The 22,231-nt window shown below is 38.1% G+C and overlaps 5 protein-coding genes across 5 annotated transcripts; 3 read left to right on the top strand and 2 right to left on the bottom strand.

The window, feature by feature from the left end:
- Window positions 1-225: 225 nt before the first annotated feature.
- On the top strand, window positions 226-2,012 carry LOC18011450. The gene is made up of 6 exons (XM_024150514.1): window positions 226-301; window positions 733-1,041; window positions 1,122-1,192; window positions 1,294-1,607; window positions 1,694-1,765; window positions 1,843-2,012. Exons 1-6 carry the CDS (start codon window positions 229-231, stop codon window positions 1,988-1,990), a joined length of 987 nt encoding a protein of 328 aa, XP_024006282.1. The 5' UTR covers window positions 226-228; the 3' UTR covers window positions 1,991-2,012.
- A 5,647-nt stretch (window positions 2,013-7,659) lies between these two features.
- On the top strand, window positions 7,660-8,408 carry LOC18011449 (oleosin 16 kDa). Its single transcript, XM_006393260.2, has one exon. It carries the CDS (start codon window positions 7,705-7,707, stop codon window positions 8,203-8,205), a length of 501 nt encoding a protein of 166 aa, XP_006393322.1. The 5' UTR covers window positions 7,660-7,704; the 3' UTR covers window positions 8,206-8,408.
- Window positions 8,409-9,191: 783 nt separating this feature from the next.
- On the bottom strand, window positions 9,192-10,271 carry LOC18011445. Its single transcript, XM_006393259.2, has one exon. It carries the CDS (start codon window positions 9,879-9,881, stop codon window positions 9,378-9,380), a length of 504 nt encoding a protein of 167 aa, XP_006393321.1. The 5' UTR covers window positions 9,882-10,271; the 3' UTR covers window positions 9,192-9,377.
- Window positions 10,272-14,745: 4,474 nt separating this feature from the next.
- On the top strand, window positions 14,746-17,603 carry LOC112082936 (meiosis-specific protein ASY2-like). Its single transcript, XM_024150655.1, has 7 exons — window positions 14,746-14,967; window positions 15,426-15,809; window positions 15,910-16,075; window positions 16,153-16,284; window positions 16,363-16,787; window positions 16,907-16,981; window positions 17,058-17,603. Exons 1-7 carry the CDS (start codon window positions 14,746-14,748, stop codon window positions 17,601-17,603), a joined length of 1,950 nt encoding a protein of 649 aa, XP_024006423.1.
- Window positions 17,604-18,921: 1,318 nt separating this feature from the next.
- On the bottom strand, window positions 18,922-21,387 carry LOC112082935. Its single transcript, XM_024150654.1, has one exon. It carries the CDS (start codon window positions 21,385-21,387, stop codon window positions 18,922-18,924), a length of 2,466 nt encoding a protein of 821 aa, XP_024006422.1.
- Between the last annotated feature and the right edge of the window lie 844 nt (window positions 21,388-22,231).

Genomic DNA, 22,231 nt, shown 5'->3' with positions numbered 1-22,231 from the left:
GGCACTTGGTCAGAAGTCAGAACACAATGGTCCAAAGGTATACAGTACGATAGTTTATTCAAATACAACAATAGAAGAAAACTTCAACTTTCTTGTAAGACAAGTAAGATGATTCTGAAGAACTAATAAAAGTCAATATTCCAATACGTTGACTATAAGAAACTTGACAAAATCATGGTTACATTCGTATTTGACATTTCATTGCGAGATTCTGATCAACCAGAATCGATGGACAAAGACTCTTTTCTCCGGCAATCGGAGTTCGCTTCAGAAGTCTACGTTCTCTCCGATCTAGTCCAAGGTAACGAATGTAACCATTATTTTGGAGGTAAATCTTTTTGGTAACTTGGAATTCTAAAAAACAAAAAAAAGAGAGAAGTTTTCTTTGAAATTTCTCTTTGTCGTTTCAGACTCATGCTCTGGCAAATCTAATTGAGACCTTAGGTTTGATGACTTGAACAATTAAAGGGGAACTATTGTTAAAAATTTACTGCTCACTCACAATTTTGTTGAATTAAATTATCTGATTTCTTTCATTCTTTTTGTATTCGGATTTAAATTATCCACCGTTTGATTGCTTATGACAAATCGTAGCACTAACCGAGTTTATACAGAGGATGATATTGATTGATAATGAATCAGAAGAAACCAGTAAGAATATATTAATATGAATTGATAATGAAGGAAACGACACAGTTTATGATGCTAATATTATATTTGGATCCTTAACAGAAGTTTCACAAGATGCTAATGATGATATAGTATTGGAGGAGGATGAGCTCAATGAGGAAGAAGATCAGAAAGAATCAGATAGCAATGCTTTCGAGAAGCATAAACTGTCTAGGGAACAGAGAGAGCATATCCGCGCAATGAATGTGAAGAGAAAGAGAGATTTTGTTTGCTTGGAGAGAGTTAATGGGGAGATGGTCAACATACTCGAAGGACTCGAGCTGCACAGCGATGTTTTCAATGCAGCAGAACAGAAAAGGATTGTTGATAAAGTGTGTGAACTACAAGAAAAGGGAAGAAAAGGAGAACTAAGTAAGTAGGTATAGCTAAAGCTATCCTTATTTTCTTTTTCTTAATCTCCAAAAAACTTTACAAACTTTATCACTTTGTAGAGCGTGCATTTACTGCTCGAGGCAAAGGACGTTCAGCTATTCAATTCGGTGCTTGTTTCAACTACCGAACAGTAAGTAAAAACCGTTTCTTGATGGGTCTTTTTCTTCATTTACAAGTTCTTGTGAGTTCCAAAGAGTGAAGAGGTTTTGGCTTTCCTTCTTATGTTGACAGAGCAAAGCTGGAAACCCGGCAGGGATACTTAGACATGAAGCTGTGGATCCATTACCTTGTCTATTCAAGGTGATCATTAGAAGGATGGTTAAATGGCATGTTCTGCCTCCAACTTGTGTGCCTGATTGTTGCGTAGTCAACATTTATGATGAAGGTGATTGCATCCCTCCTCATGTCGATAATCACGACTTCCTTCGCCCGTTCTGTACAGTTTCTTTCCTTAGTGAATGCAATATCCTCTTCGGATCAAACCTCAAAGTTGAGGAAACTGGTGAATATTCGGGTGGTTCATACTCCTTACCGCTTCCGGTCGGGTAAATTCTTATCTTTGCTTGCAAATTTTATTTGTCATTTAATTACTTGGAACATTGTAAAACAAAATCATTATAACTTCTTTTAGATCGGTGCTTGTGTTGAACGGGAATGGAGCTAATGTAGCTAGGCATTGTGTACCTGAAGTTCCGACGAAAAGGTAATCTTGATTCGTTTCTTTTACATGATAATAAATATTGTTTTTATTTATTTGGTTTTGTTTTTTTATTTTTCCAGAATATCAATCACATTTAGGAAAATGGACGAGTCAAAACGTCCAGTGTGGTTCACACCAGAACCTGATTTGCAGGGGATTCAGCCATTGCCATACGAGCTGAAATCGTTTAATTCTTCTGACTGTATACTAGTTTCTGAAAATGTGTAAGTTTATGTATATTCTAGTTTGATTTGTGGATATATATATATATATATATAATTGTTTTGTTGTTTATTCGCTTTAAACTTCTTCTTTATTTTTTATTCAATTTTCTCAACTGATGTTACCAAAGAATATCGTTCGACTAAATCACAAAAATCGGAATTTTTTCATAATTATATATATGGATTTCACCAATTTGTGGGACAATTCATTTCTCTATGTTTTGTGACTATTGTTTTTCTTTCCCGTTGGCATGAATTTTGTTTTTTGTTGGTGCAAATAGGCATGATACTTGTTTTGAATATGATTTGATAGCTATAGATTTGTCCTTTCGTCACCCGTAAGCTTCAGGTGAGGTTTTAAAGCTTGGCGAAATCTAGACTGTTAGCAATTTCCTTCAGATTGAAAATTAAATTTAACTTGAATGGATATCATATCATATCACTACATATTAATGGTTACAGAACCTCAATTTAATGTAAAATTTTGACAAAATATATATGCTTGCAAGATGGGAATAATAAACAAAGTTCGTACATCTTACACAAAAGAAATAAGAGGAATAAACAGAGCATTATTATCCGAGCATGTTTCAACGGGTTAGAGGATGTTGTATTTAGGTAGTTAATTAGGTTAATGCGATACTTTTTGGTCGGAAAAATAAAAAACAAAATGCTACTGTTCAATGAACACATGGGTCTCCTTCAGTACTTGCTCCTACTATGGATTCAACTTCTATACTAGCCGTTAAGGCTTCAACCACTGATGTTGTATCAATTGCAGCCCCAATCACTTTAGTCTCATCTTGTAATGAGGCTGAACTATCAACACCAAATGTCACCAAAAATGGTATTTATCCTTCTACTGCGTTAGTGAACCCCAATATTACTCCACCAACAGTAGTCTTGACAAATTAAGACTGTCCCAACTGAGACAACATCAATCACTAATGTATCGAGCAGCACTACTCCCATCACCACAGAAGCTTCATTATCAATTCATCCTCTTCAGATTTGGTATCTTTCTTAACTCCTATATCAGATTCATCTATTGACGCTGTGCAAAGGAATGTCTTTCGTAGCAATCAATTTGCTGCGTTAGATTCAGGAGTTTATATAAGTATTAAGATAGGTGACACATCTTTAAAGACCCAAAGAAGAAGACCAATAAAGCCTAAGCCAAAAATTCAAAAGATGTCAAGGACAATGATAGGCGAGGCTATAGGGGATGTGGAATATGGTGGCCAGAGCCGCAGTGGATTAACTCTCTTGATTTTTCCTATCTTTTCTTAAATTCTGTTATGAATAAAAGCAGATACTTATGTGTGTATATATCTCCATATATATTATATAGAGCGTAAGAGAGAAAAGAGAGGATGAGTGGAAGAGATACACACAAGCAAAACATTGCTCTACTCTATATTCTTTTTGTTCAAAGCAAACTCTCGTATTTATACAAGAGTAAATCGGTTAAATTATAAGAGGTAGGTGACATATATTATAATAATATATATGGATAATCATTAATTTGTTTTATAACACTCCTTTTAATTTGATTATTCATCACCGTCGATATGTCGTGTACTGCCTGGTTAAAAGTTAGTTATGGAAAAATTCTTTTAGGACAAAAACCATAACAAAGAAAAAAAAAGCAGCAGTGCTTCCTTTGAAAAAGTTATATAATCTTATTTTTCTTTAAATGTTTAGATGATAGAGTTTCTCTTTTTGATAGATGAGTTTGGATTTCTACATCATTAGAATTATAATACTTTTCATTTGAACTCTTAGATGTCTATCATTTGCGTATTTTTTTATGCCTCATTAAAAATTTTAGCATAGAAAACCCACTAAGAGAAAAAGAGTGTATCTACGCATATCATCATACTTCTTCTTCCGGAAGTATACATCTTTGGAGATCTATATTTTGTTTGTTTCTTGCTGCCTCGTTAAAATCTTTTCATGGAAACACATTGGGACAAAAACCATGATAAGGAAAAAAAAGTGCAGCTACACTCGTATTCTAGACGAGTCTCTATATATAGTTCTTATAGAACCCTTTCATTTATGTCTTCCGGATATATATCTTTGTATGGTTCTTTTAGAACATTTTCATAAATGTCTTCAAGACACTTTTTCTATATGGTTCTTCTGGAACCTTTTAAAAATGTCTTCAATACATTTTCTCTATATGGTTCTTCTAGAACCTTTTTATTTAGGAGGATAATTTTGTCTTACAAGCCCATCGGCCTCCCGCATTTTAATTCAACCCATGGTTCATTTGCTAGATTCTCATCAATAATTTGTTCTGGAATATTTTTTTGATGGAGCATTAGCAGAAGGGATATATATGATTTCATCACCCAGCTTATATCTTTGAACGCATCAAGTAACTGGTTTGCCAAACTTTGCAAATGTACAATTTATGAACTCCACCTCACGTTTATTGGTAGGAGGATCGAGATAAGCCAAAGTTTATATACAGTTTTGTGCTATCTTTTGGTGATTCTCTAGATCCTCTCCTTCATTGCAGAGAATTCATTTTCATCAAAGTAGAAATCGATAAAACGTGTCGTAAATATATTTCTTGTTACCGGTTCAAGATATCACCTCTGGAATAATCCCTTTTATTATACTACTCAAAAACTTTTCGGGAGTTTTGATGATCATCATTCTTTAATTCGATCGAGTAGTGTTCCAGGGATTAATTCCTCTAGAGGTTAATTTTTGGTTCCATTTTTTTTTCATGATGACATGGTAAATCGAGATCTCTTATCATCGATTTTATTCAGGTACCTGATTTTATAAATAACCATATCATTCAATCTCTTCAAGAGATTAATCCTCTTGTTCTCCTTTCTTTTTGAAGATCTGGAACCAAAATAGTCTATTACGTTTCTTACGTGTCATAGACTCAAATATACTGTCCTTAAGGGACATCTATTTTAAGTGAAGCTCAGCTGGGATATGAGATTTTCCTTTTCACTCAATATAAACTTCAGGTTCATACAAGGATCCATAATAATTCATTTCATGAATTTCATCCAACAGCTGTTTACTGCATGCAAAACTGCATGTTCTTTGCAACAACATGCAAATCACCATAATTGGTTTTGCAATATCTTAAATTTGCTTTATTTTAAGCTCATTTTGAGTGCGAACATAATCTTCTGGATGTTCAGCTTACACTTGATGTGGGATTCTTTAATTCTCCTCCTCGAGATGATGGCACTTTCAAGGTCTATCCATCTTGAATTGAATCTCACTATAGGATCAACTACATATTCAATGAGCTTTAAACCAAAAGAAATGGTGATCCATCCATGGATACTTTTCACGATGGCTTCATTTTTTTTCTTTATGACATGCAATAGTTGAAAAAATTTCCGGTATTTCAACATGTATTCTCAATGATCTTATATCATTGGAACTACCAGGATGGCTTAACCGGTTTATTCAATTAGTAAACTTCAGGTTTACTATGGTATATACCCTTACCATCTTTCTTTTATTATCACATATATGCATGTCACCATCGTGTGCTCTTGTGGAGCATTTTTCTCTTCTGGAGCTTCTATTTCTTTCGGAGCTTTTAGCTCTTCCGGAGCTTCTAGTTCTTACAGGGATTTTAGTTCTTCCAAAGATTCTAGCTCTTACGGGGCTTTTAGCTCTTCCGGAGCTTTTAGCTCTTACGAAGCTTTTGGTTCTTCTGAGGCTTTTAACTCTTACGGGGCTTTTAGCTCTTCCAAAACTTATAGCTTTTATGGAGTTTTTAGCTCTTTTGAAGCTTTTAGCTCTTACAGAAGTTTTGATTTTTGAATACATGTTTTGATGTCTTTAACCCATATTATAATTGATAAAATATATCAGATAGTTAAACATAATGATTCACAATAATAACATATCTGATATAGTTTCCATAGGTTTTTGAAAGAAGCTGAGCCTACCATAAAAATGAGGAGGAGACATAACCTTTCACTCCATAAATATGAAGACGAGGATGAGGCTTAACCTTCCACTCCATAAACATGAACACGGAGAAAGATTAACCTATCACACTATAGATATGAATAAGGAGGAGGCTTGACCTTCCACTCCATAAACTATGAACACGGAAGAGGTTAACCTTCTACTCCAAGTTTTGTGGTCACAGAGGAGGCTTAACCTTCCACTCTAGAAAATATGAACAAGGAGGAAGTTTACCTTCCATTCCATCATTTTGTGATCATGGAGGATGCTTAACCTTCCATTCCATAAAATTTGATTAAGAAGGAGGATTAAACCATCAATTCCATAATTTTATGATCATGTGGCTGGTTTAACTTTCTATTCCATAAATATACAATCAAAGAGGAGGTGTACCCGTCTACTCCATAATATTAGCAAGGAGGAGATTGAATCTTCCACTCCACAAATATAAATTTTAATATAAAAAAACATAAATTAAATAAAAGAGGAGGCACAACCTACCACTCTATAAAAAAAAATTAATCAAGGAGAAGGGCATAACCTTCTATTCTATAAATATAAACAAGGAGGATGCTTAACCTTCCACTCTATAATTTTATAGTCATGCAGGAGGTTTAATCTTGTACTCTATATATATAATCTGAGAAGACATAGTTTATCATATGATCATGATCGTGGAGGCAGTGCCTACTATAATGATTGCTTCGAATGAGGCATAGCCTATCATCCTAAAATAATATATAAACTTGAAAATAATATGAACATAAATTTAAATTATTTGTTCGGAAAAGATAGAGCATATCATCCCAAAATAATTCATAAATAGAAAAAGTACGATCTATCTTTTTGGAAATACATAAATTTTAGTGTTTAGATTGACTAAACATAAATTAAATATTACTTTTAAATATAGACGAATTAAGAATCAATCATGCTGATAACTTGTTATGAATAAAAACATATATTTATATGTATATATATCTCTATATATTATATAGAGAATAAAAGAGAAAAGAGAAGATAAGTGGAGGAGATAGACAAAAGCAAAACATTGCTCTACTCTATATTTTTAAGTTCAAAGGTAGTAAACTCTAGTATTTATACAAAAGTAAATCGGTTATATTATAATAATAATACATAAAAAAAATCATTAACTTCTTATATAACAAATTCTACTTTATTGTTAAGTTTTTTATATCTTACACAACTTTCTTTTTTTTGAACAAGATATCTTACACAACTTTCTCAATAAACTATATGACTTTGTAATCTTTTACTTATGCATTTTAAATGAAAACATTTTATAAAAATAAAATCAAAGTAAATAAGCATTACTGATTTTTATTATATAAAAATGAACAAGTATCATGCATGCTTCATACTCAAAAATAAAAGTATCATGCATGGTTTGCAGCGTAATTCATGGATATCGAATAGTTATTTACTATTTTACTTATATTAAGTTTTGTAAAATTTTAAATGTACATTATCATTTTCAGCACCAAAAAATAAGATTTACTCATATTTGTATCATATACTCCTATTAAAATCAGATTTACTTAATCAATTGAAAAAGAAAAATTATTGGTTTTTCTACGGATGGTAGACACAGAACAAAACAAGTCGGTAAAAACAAGACCGAAACTCCACGTGTTTGCATGCATGCGCCTTTACTTCCGGAACCTGTCTCCATTTGTTTCACCCTCTCTTCTCTCTCTCTCTCGCTCCTCATGCATCTCTCTCTCCTCTCCGATAATGGCTGACCGAGCAAACCCTAGCCACATCCAACAAAGACCCATCTACGGCTCAACCACCGTCCCACGCAGCAACAATATCAACCATCCAATCGCATCTCTCCTCCGTCAGCTACAACCACACGCTCCTAGTTACTCCGGCCAGCTCTTTGGCTTCCTCGCATTCTTCATCTCCGGTGGAATCCTCCTCTTACTCACCGGAATCACGGTCACAGCTTCCGTCCTCGGGTTCATCGCTTTCCTTCCAATCATCATCATCTCAAGTCCTATCTGGATCCCTTTGTTTCTTCTTGTTACCGGATTCTTGTCCCTAGCCGGATTTGTATTCGGTACCGCGGCTGTTGTGTCGTGGATGTATCGGTATTACAAAGGCATGCATCCGATTGGGTCGGATCAGGTGGACTATGCTCGGAGTCGAATCTATGACACGGCGGCTCATGTCAAAGATTATGCCGGTGGGTACTTTCATGGTAAGCTGAAAGATGCAGCACCTGGTGCATGAAAAGCTTCACCGGTACGGTTTGGTTAGTGTTATGTAGAAAATTACTCTTTTAGAAAAGAATTCTGTTGTTGTTTTTCTCTGTCTCTTTTGGTATGATCAATGATGTATAATGAGAATTCATGTTTTGAAATTTAGTTTGTGTTTGTATGAAATCATTTCATTGAAATGTTACTTATGAGAAAATCAGGTACTTTAGTTTTTGTTTTGAGGCATTATTTTGTGCAAATCTAATTAATAATCTTGAGGATATCTAATTGTTTTGGCCTTACCCTAGCATAATCTTGGCAGTTATAATAAGATCTGGTAAGTAGTATATTTCGATTTTTAAAAACACAATATTATGTAGGTATGAAGTTTTTTAGTGAAGAAAAGAGTGAAAATGAAATTTTATTTTCCGTTTTGGACGTGGCTTTATAACCTTTTTTACCGCTGACTTGTTCTTAGTCAATGATAAACTATAAGTCTATAACATTTGCAAACATTCAGTGAGTCGAATCGATGATACGTATTATAATAATAAAGTACCTGATTTATGTTTTGGATTTTTCTCAACAACTAACCGAATCAAACTAAGTCAAATGAAATTATCAATCGGATCGAGTCAATATACTCTTGTTTGAAAATAAATAAACTTGAAATTTCAAAAGGCTGTTATTCAGTTACTATTGGCTCTATGCTATCTGTGAGAGTTGGCTAAAACATGGTCTAAGTATAATCTTAGCAATATTGAATCATTTTCAGTATTATTCTCTTACAAGAAATTTAAACTTTAAAAGTATCACTTAATAGGATATATATTCGAATTTTCTGATTTACTATAATTCTTTTTTATCATTAACTCGTTTCAAAATATATATAAGCTTGAGTAATTGTAAAAAAAAAGCCAACCTGAAATTAATCGAAATCAATTCGACTTTTATACCTATAAAGGAAAAAATTATAATAAGATTACAAAAGCTATATGATAACTAAAGTATTAATTGCATGATAGTTTTAGAGTCTTTAAACTTTGCATCCTGAAATTTCAATGGCCTATCCAAATGTAAAATGTTTGTAACAAAAAAAACTTATAATAAAAGAGATACACAATCACATACTTATAATACATACATAACTCGATGAAGCTGTTAGTAAAAGTCCATCGTCCCCATCAGGTTTAACGGCGACCAGACTTAAGAACGGGTCGGGTAAATGGGTAACGGAGTGCCACGTGGAGACCTCGGAGGCACCTCTTTTAACTGCCGTCCGTTGCAGTCGTAATAAATCGCACCTGAGAAATCCAACGGCTCACATTTGCCGCCCATCAATATCTCTCTCTGCCAAAGGCCATGCTCCTCCGCCTCTTCCTCCATCGCCGCCGCTTTCTTCTTCTCCGGCTTAAAACCTCCGCCGTATCCGGTATTTTTCCGGCCGACCATCGTCATCGCCTTGTTGCTCAAAGCCGTGAACAACTCTTTAGCCCGAGGAGATCTCATCGGCGAGCTCGTCAGGTTCCATCGGAATCTTTCTCCGTCGCCGGAATCTTTGATGTGAGTTCGCTTCTTGGTCTTTAGCTTAAGCTTCTTCGAGAGCCGATTTGCATGCCTGGCGCAGAGAACCATTAGAGATACGAGATAGCTCACGCTTAAACGCTTGTGTGAGGAGGAGGTGTTATGTTCCGGCGTCGCTTGGTCCATATTTTTCGCCGGAAAACGAAAACCAAAAGTATGAAAACCCTTCGTTGTAGTTTTTTTTTTCTTTTTTTCTTTTTGGTTTTAATGGGTCAAAGTCAAGAAACTCGGCTTCAGGCGAGTTAATCTCTAGTATCTGAAATAAATGTGGAATGTATCAAGAGAGAGATGCGAGAAAGATGAGAGATTTAAGAAAAGATAGTTAGGTTACCGGTGGAACCGGTCTCCTTTACGTTGATTTTGTTTATTATTTTACATATTTTTTTGTGTTAAAGCTTTATTATTTTTTTTATATATTTTATATGTGGACACTGAGTTTTTGAAATTTTGAAACATTCGTTTTCTTTAGATTTATGTTGAATATTTGAAATTTCAAAGATCATGGGACGGACATGCGTAAACGATCATTTGCATAAAGATCAATATCCTTATAAAGGTAAAGAAGTCAATATCCTTGTAAAATCAAAAGAAGTCAGACATCTACATACTGGGTCTACAGAGAAACTATTAATCTTTTTTTTTTTTTTTCATTCCATAAGAAGAGATCGAGTCTTTTATTTTTTTCTTCTTTTGGTTAGCAGATATTATAAGTGATCGAGTCTTTTTATGCTAGGAAGTGATTCGCTGACTTAGTAAGTTACAAGACCAATAGCATTTGGTCATATAAACGTATCCGAATATAATGAACAAATTAAGCATAATTAGAGATTGGAAACCTTTTATTATATGAAAAATGTCTTAGAAAAATTGGAAGAAAAAGGGGAGAACATTGTGATAAAAATCGTAAATAAGTTCTGTTTTCTTTGTCTTAAAACATCGTATTATTGAAAACAATAAGTAGTTGATAAAATTAAGTGCACAATCCATATTTTTTGGAAAAACATATGCAATAACCAAACAAACTTTGTACTATTTTACCATTTATCATTTTTTCTAATAAAATGGTAGAATTTGGATAGCATATTCTCTTGATGTATTAAATTGCCCAAACATTAAAAAAAAAAAATCAAAGATGTACATGGTGATTGGTGATTACGTACTACATGATAATAAATAATCAATTGACCAGAGGAACGTAAACGTCACTTGGACGGCCATGAATGATTTATATTGGTTGTTTGGCAGAAACGATATTCAATCTTCAATTCGATCCGATTGCGAGAAAACTTCACATTATTGATGTGTATTGTTTAATGATTTGTGATAATATCGTTTATGTTTTAATATCCAAATTACAGAATATACTTTCTATTTTGTAGTTATTTAGGTTGAGTCGCGTTGATGGGCCTTCTTATAACAACTTGATTTCAGGCGTTGACTTTTGTCTTCCATTATACTTACAAAACTCTGACTCAGTCTTTATCGGTTCGTCATTAATTCATGGGACCCTTAATTCATTTGACATTTTGATGTTTTTTGTAATTTTGCACATGAATAATATCCATGAATGCGCTATTTAACGTCTTAATTCTAATTGTATTTTATGGGAAAAAAGAATAATCCTTAACGTTAAACATTTTGGTGTTTTTTTTAATATCTTTATCTTTGTAAATTTAAACCTTATCTCTTACAAATTTATTAAACTTAACGATTTCTTAATGTAGGTTAAATATTTAAAAAAATTTGACTCATAAACATAGGTAAAATTTTATTTTAAGTAGAAAAAAATTGCATCTATTATTATTTTTACTACAAGAAAACATCACATATTCCTACCATATATTTTATCAGAAAATCGTAGGAAACCAGTTTTTCCTACCAATTTCCTACCAAATATTTTTTAGGTTTTATGTCGTCGGAAATTTTAAAAGGTAGAAAAATCGTAAGAAATTTCCTACGAAAATTTTGGTAGGAAAATTTCCGCGGTAGAATATTCGTAAGAAAGTACCTACCAAATTACTTCCATCTTCCTTCAGTTTCATTCTTTCAAATTTCAAATATTCTTATCATTTTCCTACCATTTGCCAGATTTTGTAAAAAAAAAATTATTTTTTTAAATTAAAAATTAAATTAAATTTAAACTAAAAAATGAATTAATTATTAATTCAACTATTACTATATATAGAGATACTATATATAGAGATATTATATATAGAAAAAAACAAATTAATTAAAAGGAAGATGAAGGTCTTATTTATAGAGCAGCTTCCTCATGTAAATTATCTCAGATCATTGATGTGGGACAAATCAGTTGAAATTTTCCTACCAAATTCCTACGATATTCTTACACATAATTTTTCGTCAAAAATTGGTAGGAAATTTCCTAAAAAAACTTACTAGCCATTAGCCCTATCACTTGCCTTTCAAATTTTGACCGCGTGGTAGGTTATTTGTAGGAAATATCCTATGAAATTTTGACAAAATATTTGGTAGGAAATTTCCTACCAATTTCCCATCACTTTTATTTTTTGTTAAAATTGCATAGAAAATTGGTCATAAAAATTTCCTATCAAATATTTCGTCAAAATTCTAGTAAGAATATAAGATGTTTTCTTGTAGTGTTTTTTTTGTTTCTTAAAAGGTTTATTTCTTCTTCTAATCCTCCCAGAATGTATGTATCAAGATTTGAAAAGCCATTAAGATTTGAGGTTAATTGACGGGTCCTACACGTAGTATCAAGCCATAACTCTAAGTTGCATTTATTTATTTGGTTTCCCTCCGTCAGTAACCGTATGCCATCCCCAAAAGGCCTCGTAACAAAACTTTCCACACCAAATGGTTCATTTATTATGACAAAATTAGGCTTATGTAAGATAAAAAATAATTGTATGCACTGCCATATACTTAAATTCTAATCGAATCAAATTCTTAAACTTAAAAAATTCATATTTTGATACTTTTGTTGTTCCGTTATTCGTTTATATTGTTCAAATGACTTAAAATAAGAATATACAGCAAATAAATCGTATACTTGAGTGAGTAGAAGAATGTCAAATGCTAATAGAACTGAGAAAACGAAAAAAAAAAATGTTTCACTCTTTCTCTTTTTAGTTGTATGGGTTTTGAGACTTTATACAACAAGATAGGGGTTTGGTGTAAGTTCTGTTCGTTTGCTTGACGTGGACGGCTGCGGCTGCGGCTGCGGCCTGCGGCTAGACGCTGTGGTCAGATGCAACCAAGTTGATGTTTGTTTGACTGCCATACTTTTGTCTCTGTGGCTAATCGCAATAGTTTCATCGCGAAATAAATCAGCATTCAAAAATTTTGACGCTGTGTTTAGCCGCAGCCTCCTGCGACAAATAAACGAACATCATTTGACCACAGGCTGCAGCCGCAACCGCCCGCGTCAAGCAAACGAACATGCTTATAAACTATTATTTTGGATCTTAAGACCATCTCAAATGGTTAAGAGTTCTTACCATTTTTTTAATAGTATTTTTGTAATTTTTGTATATACAAACTTCATCAAAAGATTTTAATTCTTTTAGCTTTTAATAGTAGAATCTTAAGTGAGATTTCTAAAAATAATTAAATATTTTTTTTAAAAAATTATAATATTTAAAATATAAACATTTTATAACTAAAATTTATTGCATTTCATATATTTGTAGTATTGATGAAGTTCTAAGCTTTAAACCCATTTAATCTTTAAATGTTAATTATAAAAGAGCTAAGAACCCCTTAAGAGCTCTTTGTTAGAGATGCTCTCAGTCACCGAATTTACGCTAAGAGCATTTCCAATGTATTCCCCCATTTTTATCTCCAAAATGGGGGAACTGCAAAATGGAGTTGTATTTCTCCATTTTCAATTCTAAAAAGAAAATTTTGAGTATATTCTTTCTTTTTATTTTATTGTTAATTACTAATAATGCACTCTATTTATAAAAATTACAAATGAATCCATTTATTTTTTTTCTCTTAAAACTTTCATAAATTATAATATTATTCTAAATTCAACCACTATAATATAAAAATAACATTACACACCACTCAATCTGGTTCATTTGGACAATATTTTAATGATCTTGGTGGATCTGGAATTAGTTTACCCGATTTTTATTAATCAGTTGGATACATTTCTTATAAGATATGTGACAATACATCTTGTATATTCATCTAGGTCTCTAAACCTAATCTCTTGTTCTATATATAGACTTGATCATTACCATTAATAATACTCAAAGAATTCCATAATATTTGGCAGTAGATTTTGCAAGCAAACAAAACAATAACACTACTTCATACTAATAAGATACAAATCTTGATTGTTGTCAAAAAAAAAAAAAATACAAATCTTTGTTGATACCGAGTATCACACAAAGAATTTAGAAACAAAGAATTTAGAGATTTTATTGAAGTTATAGCTGAATGTTGATATGTGAATATCGACAAGGGGCAGAACAGTATTTTAGATCGGTAAACTCGGTTTTATTAGATCAAATCGAGAGAATACAACTGAGTTCGGTTATTAAGTAAAGAATAACGAACTTAAGACTTTATGAAACTAAGAATCTAGCGTAATGAGTTCTCAGTCTCTAAGTCTTCTCTGGAATATCTTGTGTTCTCTGGTGTCGATTCATCTTCCTTTATATATATCCTCTGAGTCGGTCATCGAGAGCATCTTCAGCGATATGGGACCGAGAGGACTTTCCTTTTCTCTCGGTCCTTTTCCTTTTCTCGTAGCAATTTCCTTTTTCCTTTAGGCAACTTTCCTATTCTCGACCGAACTCGGGGAACTCCTCGGTTCCTTCGAGAAGCTTCTCGCCGACCTTGGCTTAATGGGCTGCGTTCGGCCCAAGATTTTACTCGGCCCAGTCTTCCCGGTACATTCCTTCGTGAACCAGGCTTATGTTATGCCGATCTCGGTTTGTACTGGAAAAAACCGGGGTGCGGTTTTCACCTCCAACAGTTAGCCCCCCCCCTTAGTTCGATGAAAGGAAGTGGCTTTAGTCGAACTCATTTGATTCAAAGTAAGTCACAAACTGAGATCGGTAACTGCAATCGATTCACATTCCCGGACATTTTGCACCCTGTCTTCAATGAAGCGCGTGAATTCCGGGATCTTCGCGAAAATCGAGGAACCACGATTCCCACTGTTTATAAGGGAAATACTTCTCCTCACATTCATTACTCTCGTTCAAGCATATATAAGGTACACTGCTCTCCCTTCTCTCTAGATTTTTGTTTCTCTCCCTAGTTTTTTATTCGTAGTTCTCTCTCGTTTCTTCAACTTCCGCCGCCGCAGACCTTCGATTTTTCCGATCAATCTTCAAATTTCCCGTTCGATCTTCAAATTCTCCGATCAATCTTCAATCTTTTCTGGTTGATCTTCAAACTGTTCTTCATCCTTCTTAGATCTCCTTCGAATCTACTTTTCCGAGCTCAAAATGTCTTCCAGTTCTTCAATTAATTCTTCTTCTAATCAAATCCTTCCGGAAGATCGCTGCGAATCCTCGGAGCCGAGCTCTTCCTCTTCAAACCCTCATTCAACGAACTCATCCAACAAGGAGAGTAATCCTCCGCAACTGATCCGTAAAAACTCCAAATCGGTCGGCGCGAGCAGTAGCCGATCTCGACCGCAAGTTGAGGCTACCGAACAACTGGCTACAGAGTCGCGAAACGGGAGCTCGAACTGGGCCGAACGTCGATGGTATCGATCACGAGATCGAAGAGATCGAGGAACTTGAAGAAGAAAATCCTGAGGAAGACGCTACCGAAGCAGGAGTCACCGAGGATAATCTTGAAGCAGTGAACCATGCTTCGCCGCCACTTCCGAGGCGAAAAGTTGTTCGTCCTCATAACGTGCCCTCTTGTTCTCTCTCTCCGGGTGCCGTTCGAGCCGTACTCGAGGAGAACGGGCTTTCAGACAAGGTCATCTTCATAATACCGGAAGCTGGAGATCGACCATGGGACGTTCCTGAAGGTTTCCTTTGCATCTACCTGACGTATTTCACTCAGTGCGGGCTCTCCCTTCCGATTCCTTCTCTCACGCAGGTGATGCCAGCCTCAATAACAAACTACGTAGGGTTCGTTACCTTATGCGACGAGCTCGGCGAAATCCCAACCAGTCGGCTGTTTGAAGACCTCTTCTAAGGAATGGCTCTTCGCAGCGAATGCCAAGCCGAGAAAGAACATTGTTACTGGGGCTAAGCCCAGTAAATTCAATGACTGGGAATCCCAGTATTTCTACCTCGAGATGAACGATCTCACCGTCAGCAACTCTGACATCCCAACTCAATCGGAGTGGAAGATTCCCATCGGTAGATTTAGATGATCTTATACTTAGTTGATTTTTGACTTTGTATCTTGCTAATTCTCTTTCTATTCCTCTTTACAGGTCGTCATCTCCCGAGCATTATTCTTAACTCCGGACTCACATCTGAATTCGAAGCAGCTTTCAGCGAAGCCGGTAAACGTTGTTGGCCTGAAGTGTGGGAAGAGATTCTTCAGCGCCGAGCTAAGAAAGCAGGTTCGACTATTGAGTTCAGTTTTATTTGTTTTATTCTGATTTTATTCTGAACTCTTCCTACACATATTTTCATTACAGCTTCTGTCCGAGAACCAAAACCGCGGAAGCCAAAAGCTCGAGCTAGCAAGCCCCGAACTGCTCCAAGACGCAAAGCACCAAAACCACAGGCTAAACGACCTCGAACTGCCAGGATGCTTTCGCTGGACGAGATCCCAACTCTGTTCGACGAAGAGGAGCCGAACGACGCGACTCCGAACCCTGTTCATGCTACCGAAGAGGTTAGGGAACAACCTGAAGAACCGTTGCTCGCTGCGAACTCACCTGACCACGCTGGTCAGAAAAAACTGAAGAAGAAAAAGTCCTCGAAGAAGACTAAGAGGATTGAAGACTCTTCTCGGGCGCAGGACGCTCCCGCTGAGCTCGAGCCACCGACCTCGCTCTTTCTCAAGATCGAGCTGAGGCTTCTCATTCTCGAAAGAGACAAGCTGGAGACAGCGCCGAGGGTTCTCCAGAGCCAGAGCCAGCGAAGAGGGCGAAGGTCTGCTTCGACTACGATGAGGAGACTCCTTTCGAGGAGAACATCGATGCCTGCGCCGAACTCTACCATATGATCTCTTCTCAGGTCCCGAGTCTCCCGGCAGTGGCTGAGCTCCATTTCCCCAACATATACAAGGAGATCGCACATACAACTGCCGTGGTAATTTTCTTACTTCTTTCCTTGATTTTAATATTTTTCCGAGTATGAGCTCTAACTCATGTTTCACATTATGCAGCTCGCCAGTCAGACCAACAACTTAGTCGCGGCGTATGAAGTCGCACTGTATGACGAGCAGGTCAGGATTGCCGAGCTTGAGGAGAGGGTTACCAAAGCGGAAGAGCGCCTTGCTACCGAGCTCCAAATCAATGACACTCTTCATTCCTCGGTCGATCTGCTGAAGCAAGAGAGCGCGGAGTTGAAAGCGGTGAGAAAGGAGCTGACCGAGGCTCAGAGCATGCTTGTTCAGGAGTTCGAGAAAGACCGAGAGCGGCTGAGGGACTTGGTGTCCCACTGGAAGGGTCGAGCTAAGAGCGTTCACGCAAAGGCCTGCGAGCGCTTGGAGAAGGTCATCCGAAGCTTGGATGATGCTGATCGGGCTCGTCAGCCGTACCTGGTGGTCAACCAGCTCACCGGAGTTCTCGGCTTCATCAAGCAGCTCAAGAAGAAAGGCTTGTACGAGGTCCCGCCTGAGATAGTAGCTGACATCGAGGCAAAGCACGCTAAAGCTCTAGACGATTTCCGTTCGGTCGACGCTTGCGTCCTTACTGAAGAGGACAAGTGAATGTCTCCGGAGGAAGACGACGCGCCGGCCGTGACTGTGACTCAGAGTGCTCATGACCCGGTGGTAGGCGAGCAGTTCGGTTCGAACGAGGACATGCTGAACGCCGATCAAGCTGCAACCTCAAAGACCGCTTATGCTTTTTCTGTTTCTTCTTTTTCTCGAACTCACTTGCCCTTTCATGGGTTACTTTATATGTAATGCTTTATTTCCTAACCCTCGGTGGGTTCTTGAACTTATTATTTTTTTTTGCATGATTTTATAAGATGTCTTTTTCGTTCTTTTTGATGGTATTTAATTTTTCCTTAAATTTTTCTCAAGTAGTAGATCGATATTCAATCTGAACTCGACTTTATTTGATCGGTAGCGATTTGTGATAACACCTAAGTAGTAGATCAGCAACTAGTAGGTGATATTTGAACATAATCTTATCTTTCGGTAGCGAATTGCGATAATTCGGCTTACGTTTTGCGAGTGTTGAGAACTCGGCTTACGGTGCGAATCTGAGGAGTTCGGCTTATTGTGCGAGCATTTGAGCTCGGCCTGGCGAACCCAAGTGAATCGTGTCGTACTGGAAGAGTGAATTAGTTCGAACTCTTGTAAGCGCACGAACGAGTTCAAGGTTTTTCTAAGTCGAACCTAAGTATGCGAGATGTGCTCGGCTTATTGTTCTTGGTAACTTAGAAATTTAACTGCGGGACTGGCCACGGCTTTGGATATGTGGTTTTACCACGGCACCATGTGGGTGCTCGCGAGACGGATCTCGGCTTTTTTAGTTTGCATTCATGTGGAATGCTATCGAACAACTGGCCAGGAAGTCGATGTAAGAACAAGGAGTTCGGTATCTTGTGATTTCCGAACTAGAACTTAGACGTTTTTGTCTTAATAAAATTTTATTGATGTTATAGTTGGACTTGGTAACGAACTGCCTACGTATCCTTTAAAGGGATCAAGCTATTCGTAGTTCTAAGTACAAAAGTGTTTTTTGCTCCGACTAAGTAGTTCGGAGGCTTTTTTTTTTTTTTTTTTTTTTTGGTAAACTCGTAACGAACTAGTAGTAGTATCGTTTGAGATGCATTGAGTTCCAAGATCGTGGGATCGGAGTGCCGTCTAACTTCATGAGTTGATAAACGCCGGGCTTAACAACCTTCATTACTTGGTATGGTCCTTCCCAGTTTGCGCCTAGTTTACCTGCGCAATCTTCTGTGTTTTGATAGACTTTACGAAGTACGAGGTCGCCATCTTCAAAGTGACGGCCTTTAACCTTCTTGTTGTAGTAGCGAGCTGCCAGTTGTTGGTAGTTTTGTATCCGGAGTAATGCTCATTCGCGATGCTCTTCGACTAAGTCGATTGTGTCGAGCAGCATATCGTTATTCGCGTCGGGTTGGTGGGTGAGCATGGTTCGACGAATATTTGGGATGTTGAGTTCCGCTGGACACATAGCTTCTGTACCATATGCAAGGAAGAATGGTGACTGACCGGTTGAACGTCGTGGTGTAGTTCGGTGAGACCACAAGACACCATCGAGTTCGTCCGCCCAAGTTCCCTTAATGGTATCGAGTCGCTTCTTCAGACCATCGATAATGGTTTTGTTCATGGCTTCGGCCTGCCCGTTTCCTTGTGGGTATCGTGGGGTAGAGAAACTTAGTCTGGTTTTCCACTTGGTGCAAAAATCTGTGAAAATTATCGAAGTGAACTCGGTTCCGTTGTCCGTAACGATCTCGTACGGGACTCCGTGTCGGCAGATGATAAATTTCCAGACGAACTTCTTGACATCGATTCCATGAATCTCGGGGTATGCCTCGGCTTCGACCCATTTGGTGAAATCCGTGACGACCAGAACGTATTGCTTCTGAGTCGTAGAGCGGCGAAAAGGACCGATGATATCCATTGCCCAGCGCATGAAAGGATATGGTGCGGTCGAGGTCATCAAAAGCTCGGTAGGAAGGTTGATCATCGGGCCATGACGTTGGCACTTCTCGCAGCGTGCTGTATACTTTTCGCACTCAGAAAGCATAGTGGGCCAATAATAGCCAGCTTTTTTGATCTTGAATGCCAAAGACCGAGCTCCAGAGTGATTTCCTCCTTCTCCTTCATGAACTTTCTGCATTACTTCCATGATGTCGTTGCCGTGAACACAAGTCAAGAGTACACCGGATGCGTCCCATCTGAGGAGAGTGCCCTTAATGACCACGTACCGAGCTGCACACGCCTTGAGGCGCCGAGCTGCCCATTTATCTGCGGGGACTGTTCCATCTCCAATGTAGCCCACAATTTCTAGGGTCCAATCTTCAGGCTCATCTTCACCTTCGGCTTCGATATCGATTGGAACGTGTTGACCCTCGGACTCGTCTTCGAGATCGGAATTATTATCAGGTTGTTCGTCCATGTTGTTGTCGAGATCGGTGACGACTTCTCTGGGTTTCGTCTTCCGGGTGAGGGGTGGAGCGAGATTGGGTTGGACTTCGTAATTACGTCGTCGTGTAATGATGTTGCAGTTCGGAGCAGGCTCGACACTTGGTCGTTCAATTGCCGCGATTGGGATAGTTCGCCGAAGATCGGGATCAGAATTAGTCGCAAGAGCGGCTAAATCATCGGCGGTTGCATTCTCATCACGAGGTATCTTTGTAAGCTCGAAGGTTGAGAACTTCGAAGCAACATCCTTAAGGACTTTGAGGTACGCGTCTATGCGATCGTTCTTGGCCTCGTATTCGCTGTGAAATTTGTTAGCCACAAGTTGAGAGTCGCAGTAGGCGTGTACGTGTTCGGCACCAATATTTTTAGCAAGTCGTAGTCCGGCAATTAGCGCTTCGTATTCGGCTTCATTGTTGGATGCCGGGAAGCCAAGGCGGAATGATTGTTCGATCACCTCCTCTTCGGGGGACTTGAGACGTATCCCGATGCCGGATCCTTTATGGGAAGAGGAGCCATCGGCGTGGAGAATCCAAGGTTGCGTGACAGGATTAACTTCGACGAGCTCAGGTGGGAGTTCGACCAAGAAATCCGCCAGGACTTGAGACTTCGTTGCAGTTCTTCCTCGATATTCAATGTCATATTCGCTGAGTTCAATGGCCCATTTGGCGAGTCGTCCGGATTGACTTGGGCTATGGAGGATAGTGCGAAGAGGGTAGTCAGTTAGGACAACGATCGAGTGAGATTGGAAATACGGGCGTAATTTCCTCTCGGAAATAACCACAGCAAAGGCGAATTTTTCCAAGGTCGGGTAACGATACTCCGACCCATCAAGGGATTTGCTTGTGTAGAAGATTGGCTTCTGCTCGCCATGATCTTCTCGAACAAGAACACTGCTGACCGCGAACTCCAAAATTGCAATGTAGAGATAAAGTGTCTCGCCGGTTTCGGGTTTGGATAAGGCTGGCAGCGTACACAAGTATTTCTTTAGCTCAGCAAAAGCTTCTTCGCACTTCTCATTCCATTCGAGATGTTTGTTACCGCGAAGAAGTTGGTAGAAAGGTAAGCACTTGTCTGTCGATCTGGATATAAATCGATTTAGTGCTGCAATGCGTCCAGTGAGTCGCTGAACTTCGCGTTTGGTTGTCGGCGATGGGAGCTCGAGTATAGCTGCAATCTTTTTTGGATTAGCTTCAATGCCTCGCCGTGTGACTATGTATCTGAGGAACTCTCCAGATGTTACGCCGAACACACACTTAGTGGAATTAAGCTTCATGCCGTACTGGTCCAAAATATCGAAGCATGTGCGAAGATGATCGACGTGATCGGAAGCGATGAGTGATTTCACGAGCATATCGTCGATGTAAACTTCCATAGTTCGCCCGAGCTGGCTCGCGAACATTCGGTTTACCAGTCGTTGGTACGTTGCTCCAGCATTCTTCAGGCCAAAGGGCATGACCTTATAGCAGTATATGCCGCGGTCTTTGAAAAGATGTCTTTTCCCTATTTTGCGGATGCATAAGAATCTGATTTTATCCGGAGAATGCGTCCATAAACGAAAGTAGCTCGTTACCGGCAGTCGCTTCCACAAGGCGGTCGATATGAGGCAACGGAAAACTATCTTTCGGACATGCCTTATTGAGATCGGTAAAGTCGACGCAGATCCTCCATTTACCATTCATCTTCTTGACGACTACGGGGTTTGCTAACCAATCAGGATATTTGACTTCAGTGATGGATCCTGCTTTGAGCAACCGCTCGACCTCATCGTTGACAGCCTGTGCCTTCTCTGTTCCGAGCTTTCGGCGTTTCTGCTTGATTGGCTTATACGTTGGATCGATGTTGAGCTCATGACACGCGATCTGTGGGTCTTCCGGGCTTATCTTCTACCGACCAAGCGAAGGTTGACGAATGCTGTTTCAGAAAATGAACGAGTGGCTCGCGGATGCTTGGGTCGAGTTCGGCGCCGATTCCGACTTGACGCTCTGGCCTTAGTTCGTCGATGCAAACTTGAACGATCGACTCCTGCTTAGGTTTTGTCTGCTGGACGACGAGCTCGTTTGTCGGTCCTAACGAACTGATGACACAAGCTTGGTTGGCCGAATGAAGTTTGCATTCGTTTATGTAACATGATCGAGCGACGGCTTGGTTTCCTCGGAGAGTGTAGACACCGTTGGGAGTCGGGAACTTTAGACATTGCTGGTACGTCGAGGCGACCG

The sequence above is a fragment of the Eutrema salsugineum genome, unplaced genomic scaffold (genome assembly GCF_000478725.1).
Source record: "Eutrema salsugineum unplaced genomic scaffold, Eutsalg1_0 scaffold_7, whole genome shotgun sequence".
NCBI lineage: Eukaryota > Viridiplantae > Streptophyta > Magnoliopsida > Brassicales > Brassicaceae > Eutrema > Eutrema salsugineum.
The sequence above is the reverse complement of the archived record's forward strand: the minus strand, read 5'-3'. Positions and strand labels throughout refer to the sequence as shown.

Excerpts from the sequence above, each read along its gene's own strand:
- LOC18011449 (XM_006393260.2), top strand. The coding sequence starts at position 7,705 with ATGGCTGACCGAGCAAACCCTAGCCACATCCAACAAAGACCCATCTAC.
- LOC112082935 (XM_024150654.1), bottom strand. The coding sequence starts at position 21,387 with ATGGAAGTTTACATCGACGATATGCTCGTGAAATCACTCATCGCTTCC.
- LOC18011445 (XM_006393259.2), bottom strand. The coding sequence starts at position 9,881 with ATGGACCAAGCGACGCCGGAACATAACACCTCCTCCTCACACAAGCGT.
- LOC112082936 (XM_024150655.1), top strand. The coding sequence starts at position 14,746 with ATGAAAGGAAGTGGCTTTAGTCGAACTCATTTGATTCAAAGTAAGTCA. Across the intron at positions 16,285-16,362 it reads GCGCCGAGCTAAGAAAGCAG|CTTCTGTCCGAGAACCAAAA; the intron begins GTTCGACTATTG and ends TTTTCATTACAG. Across the intron at positions 16,982-17,057 it reads TCGCACATACAACTGCCGTG|CTCGCCAGTCAGACCAACAA; the intron begins GTAATTTTCTTA and ends CACATTATGCAG.
- LOC18011450 (XM_024150514.1), top strand. The coding sequence starts at position 229 with ATGGACAAAGACTCTTTTCTCCGGCAATCGGAGTTCGCTTCAGAAGTC. Across the intron at positions 302-732 it reads TCTCTCCGATCTAGTCCAAG|AAGTTTCACAAGATGCTAAT; the intron begins GTAACGAATGTA and ends GATCCTTAACAG. Across the intron at positions 1,608-1,693 it reads TCCTTACCGCTTCCGGTCGG|ATCGGTGCTTGTGTTGAACG; the intron begins GTAAATTCTTAT and ends AACTTCTTTTAG.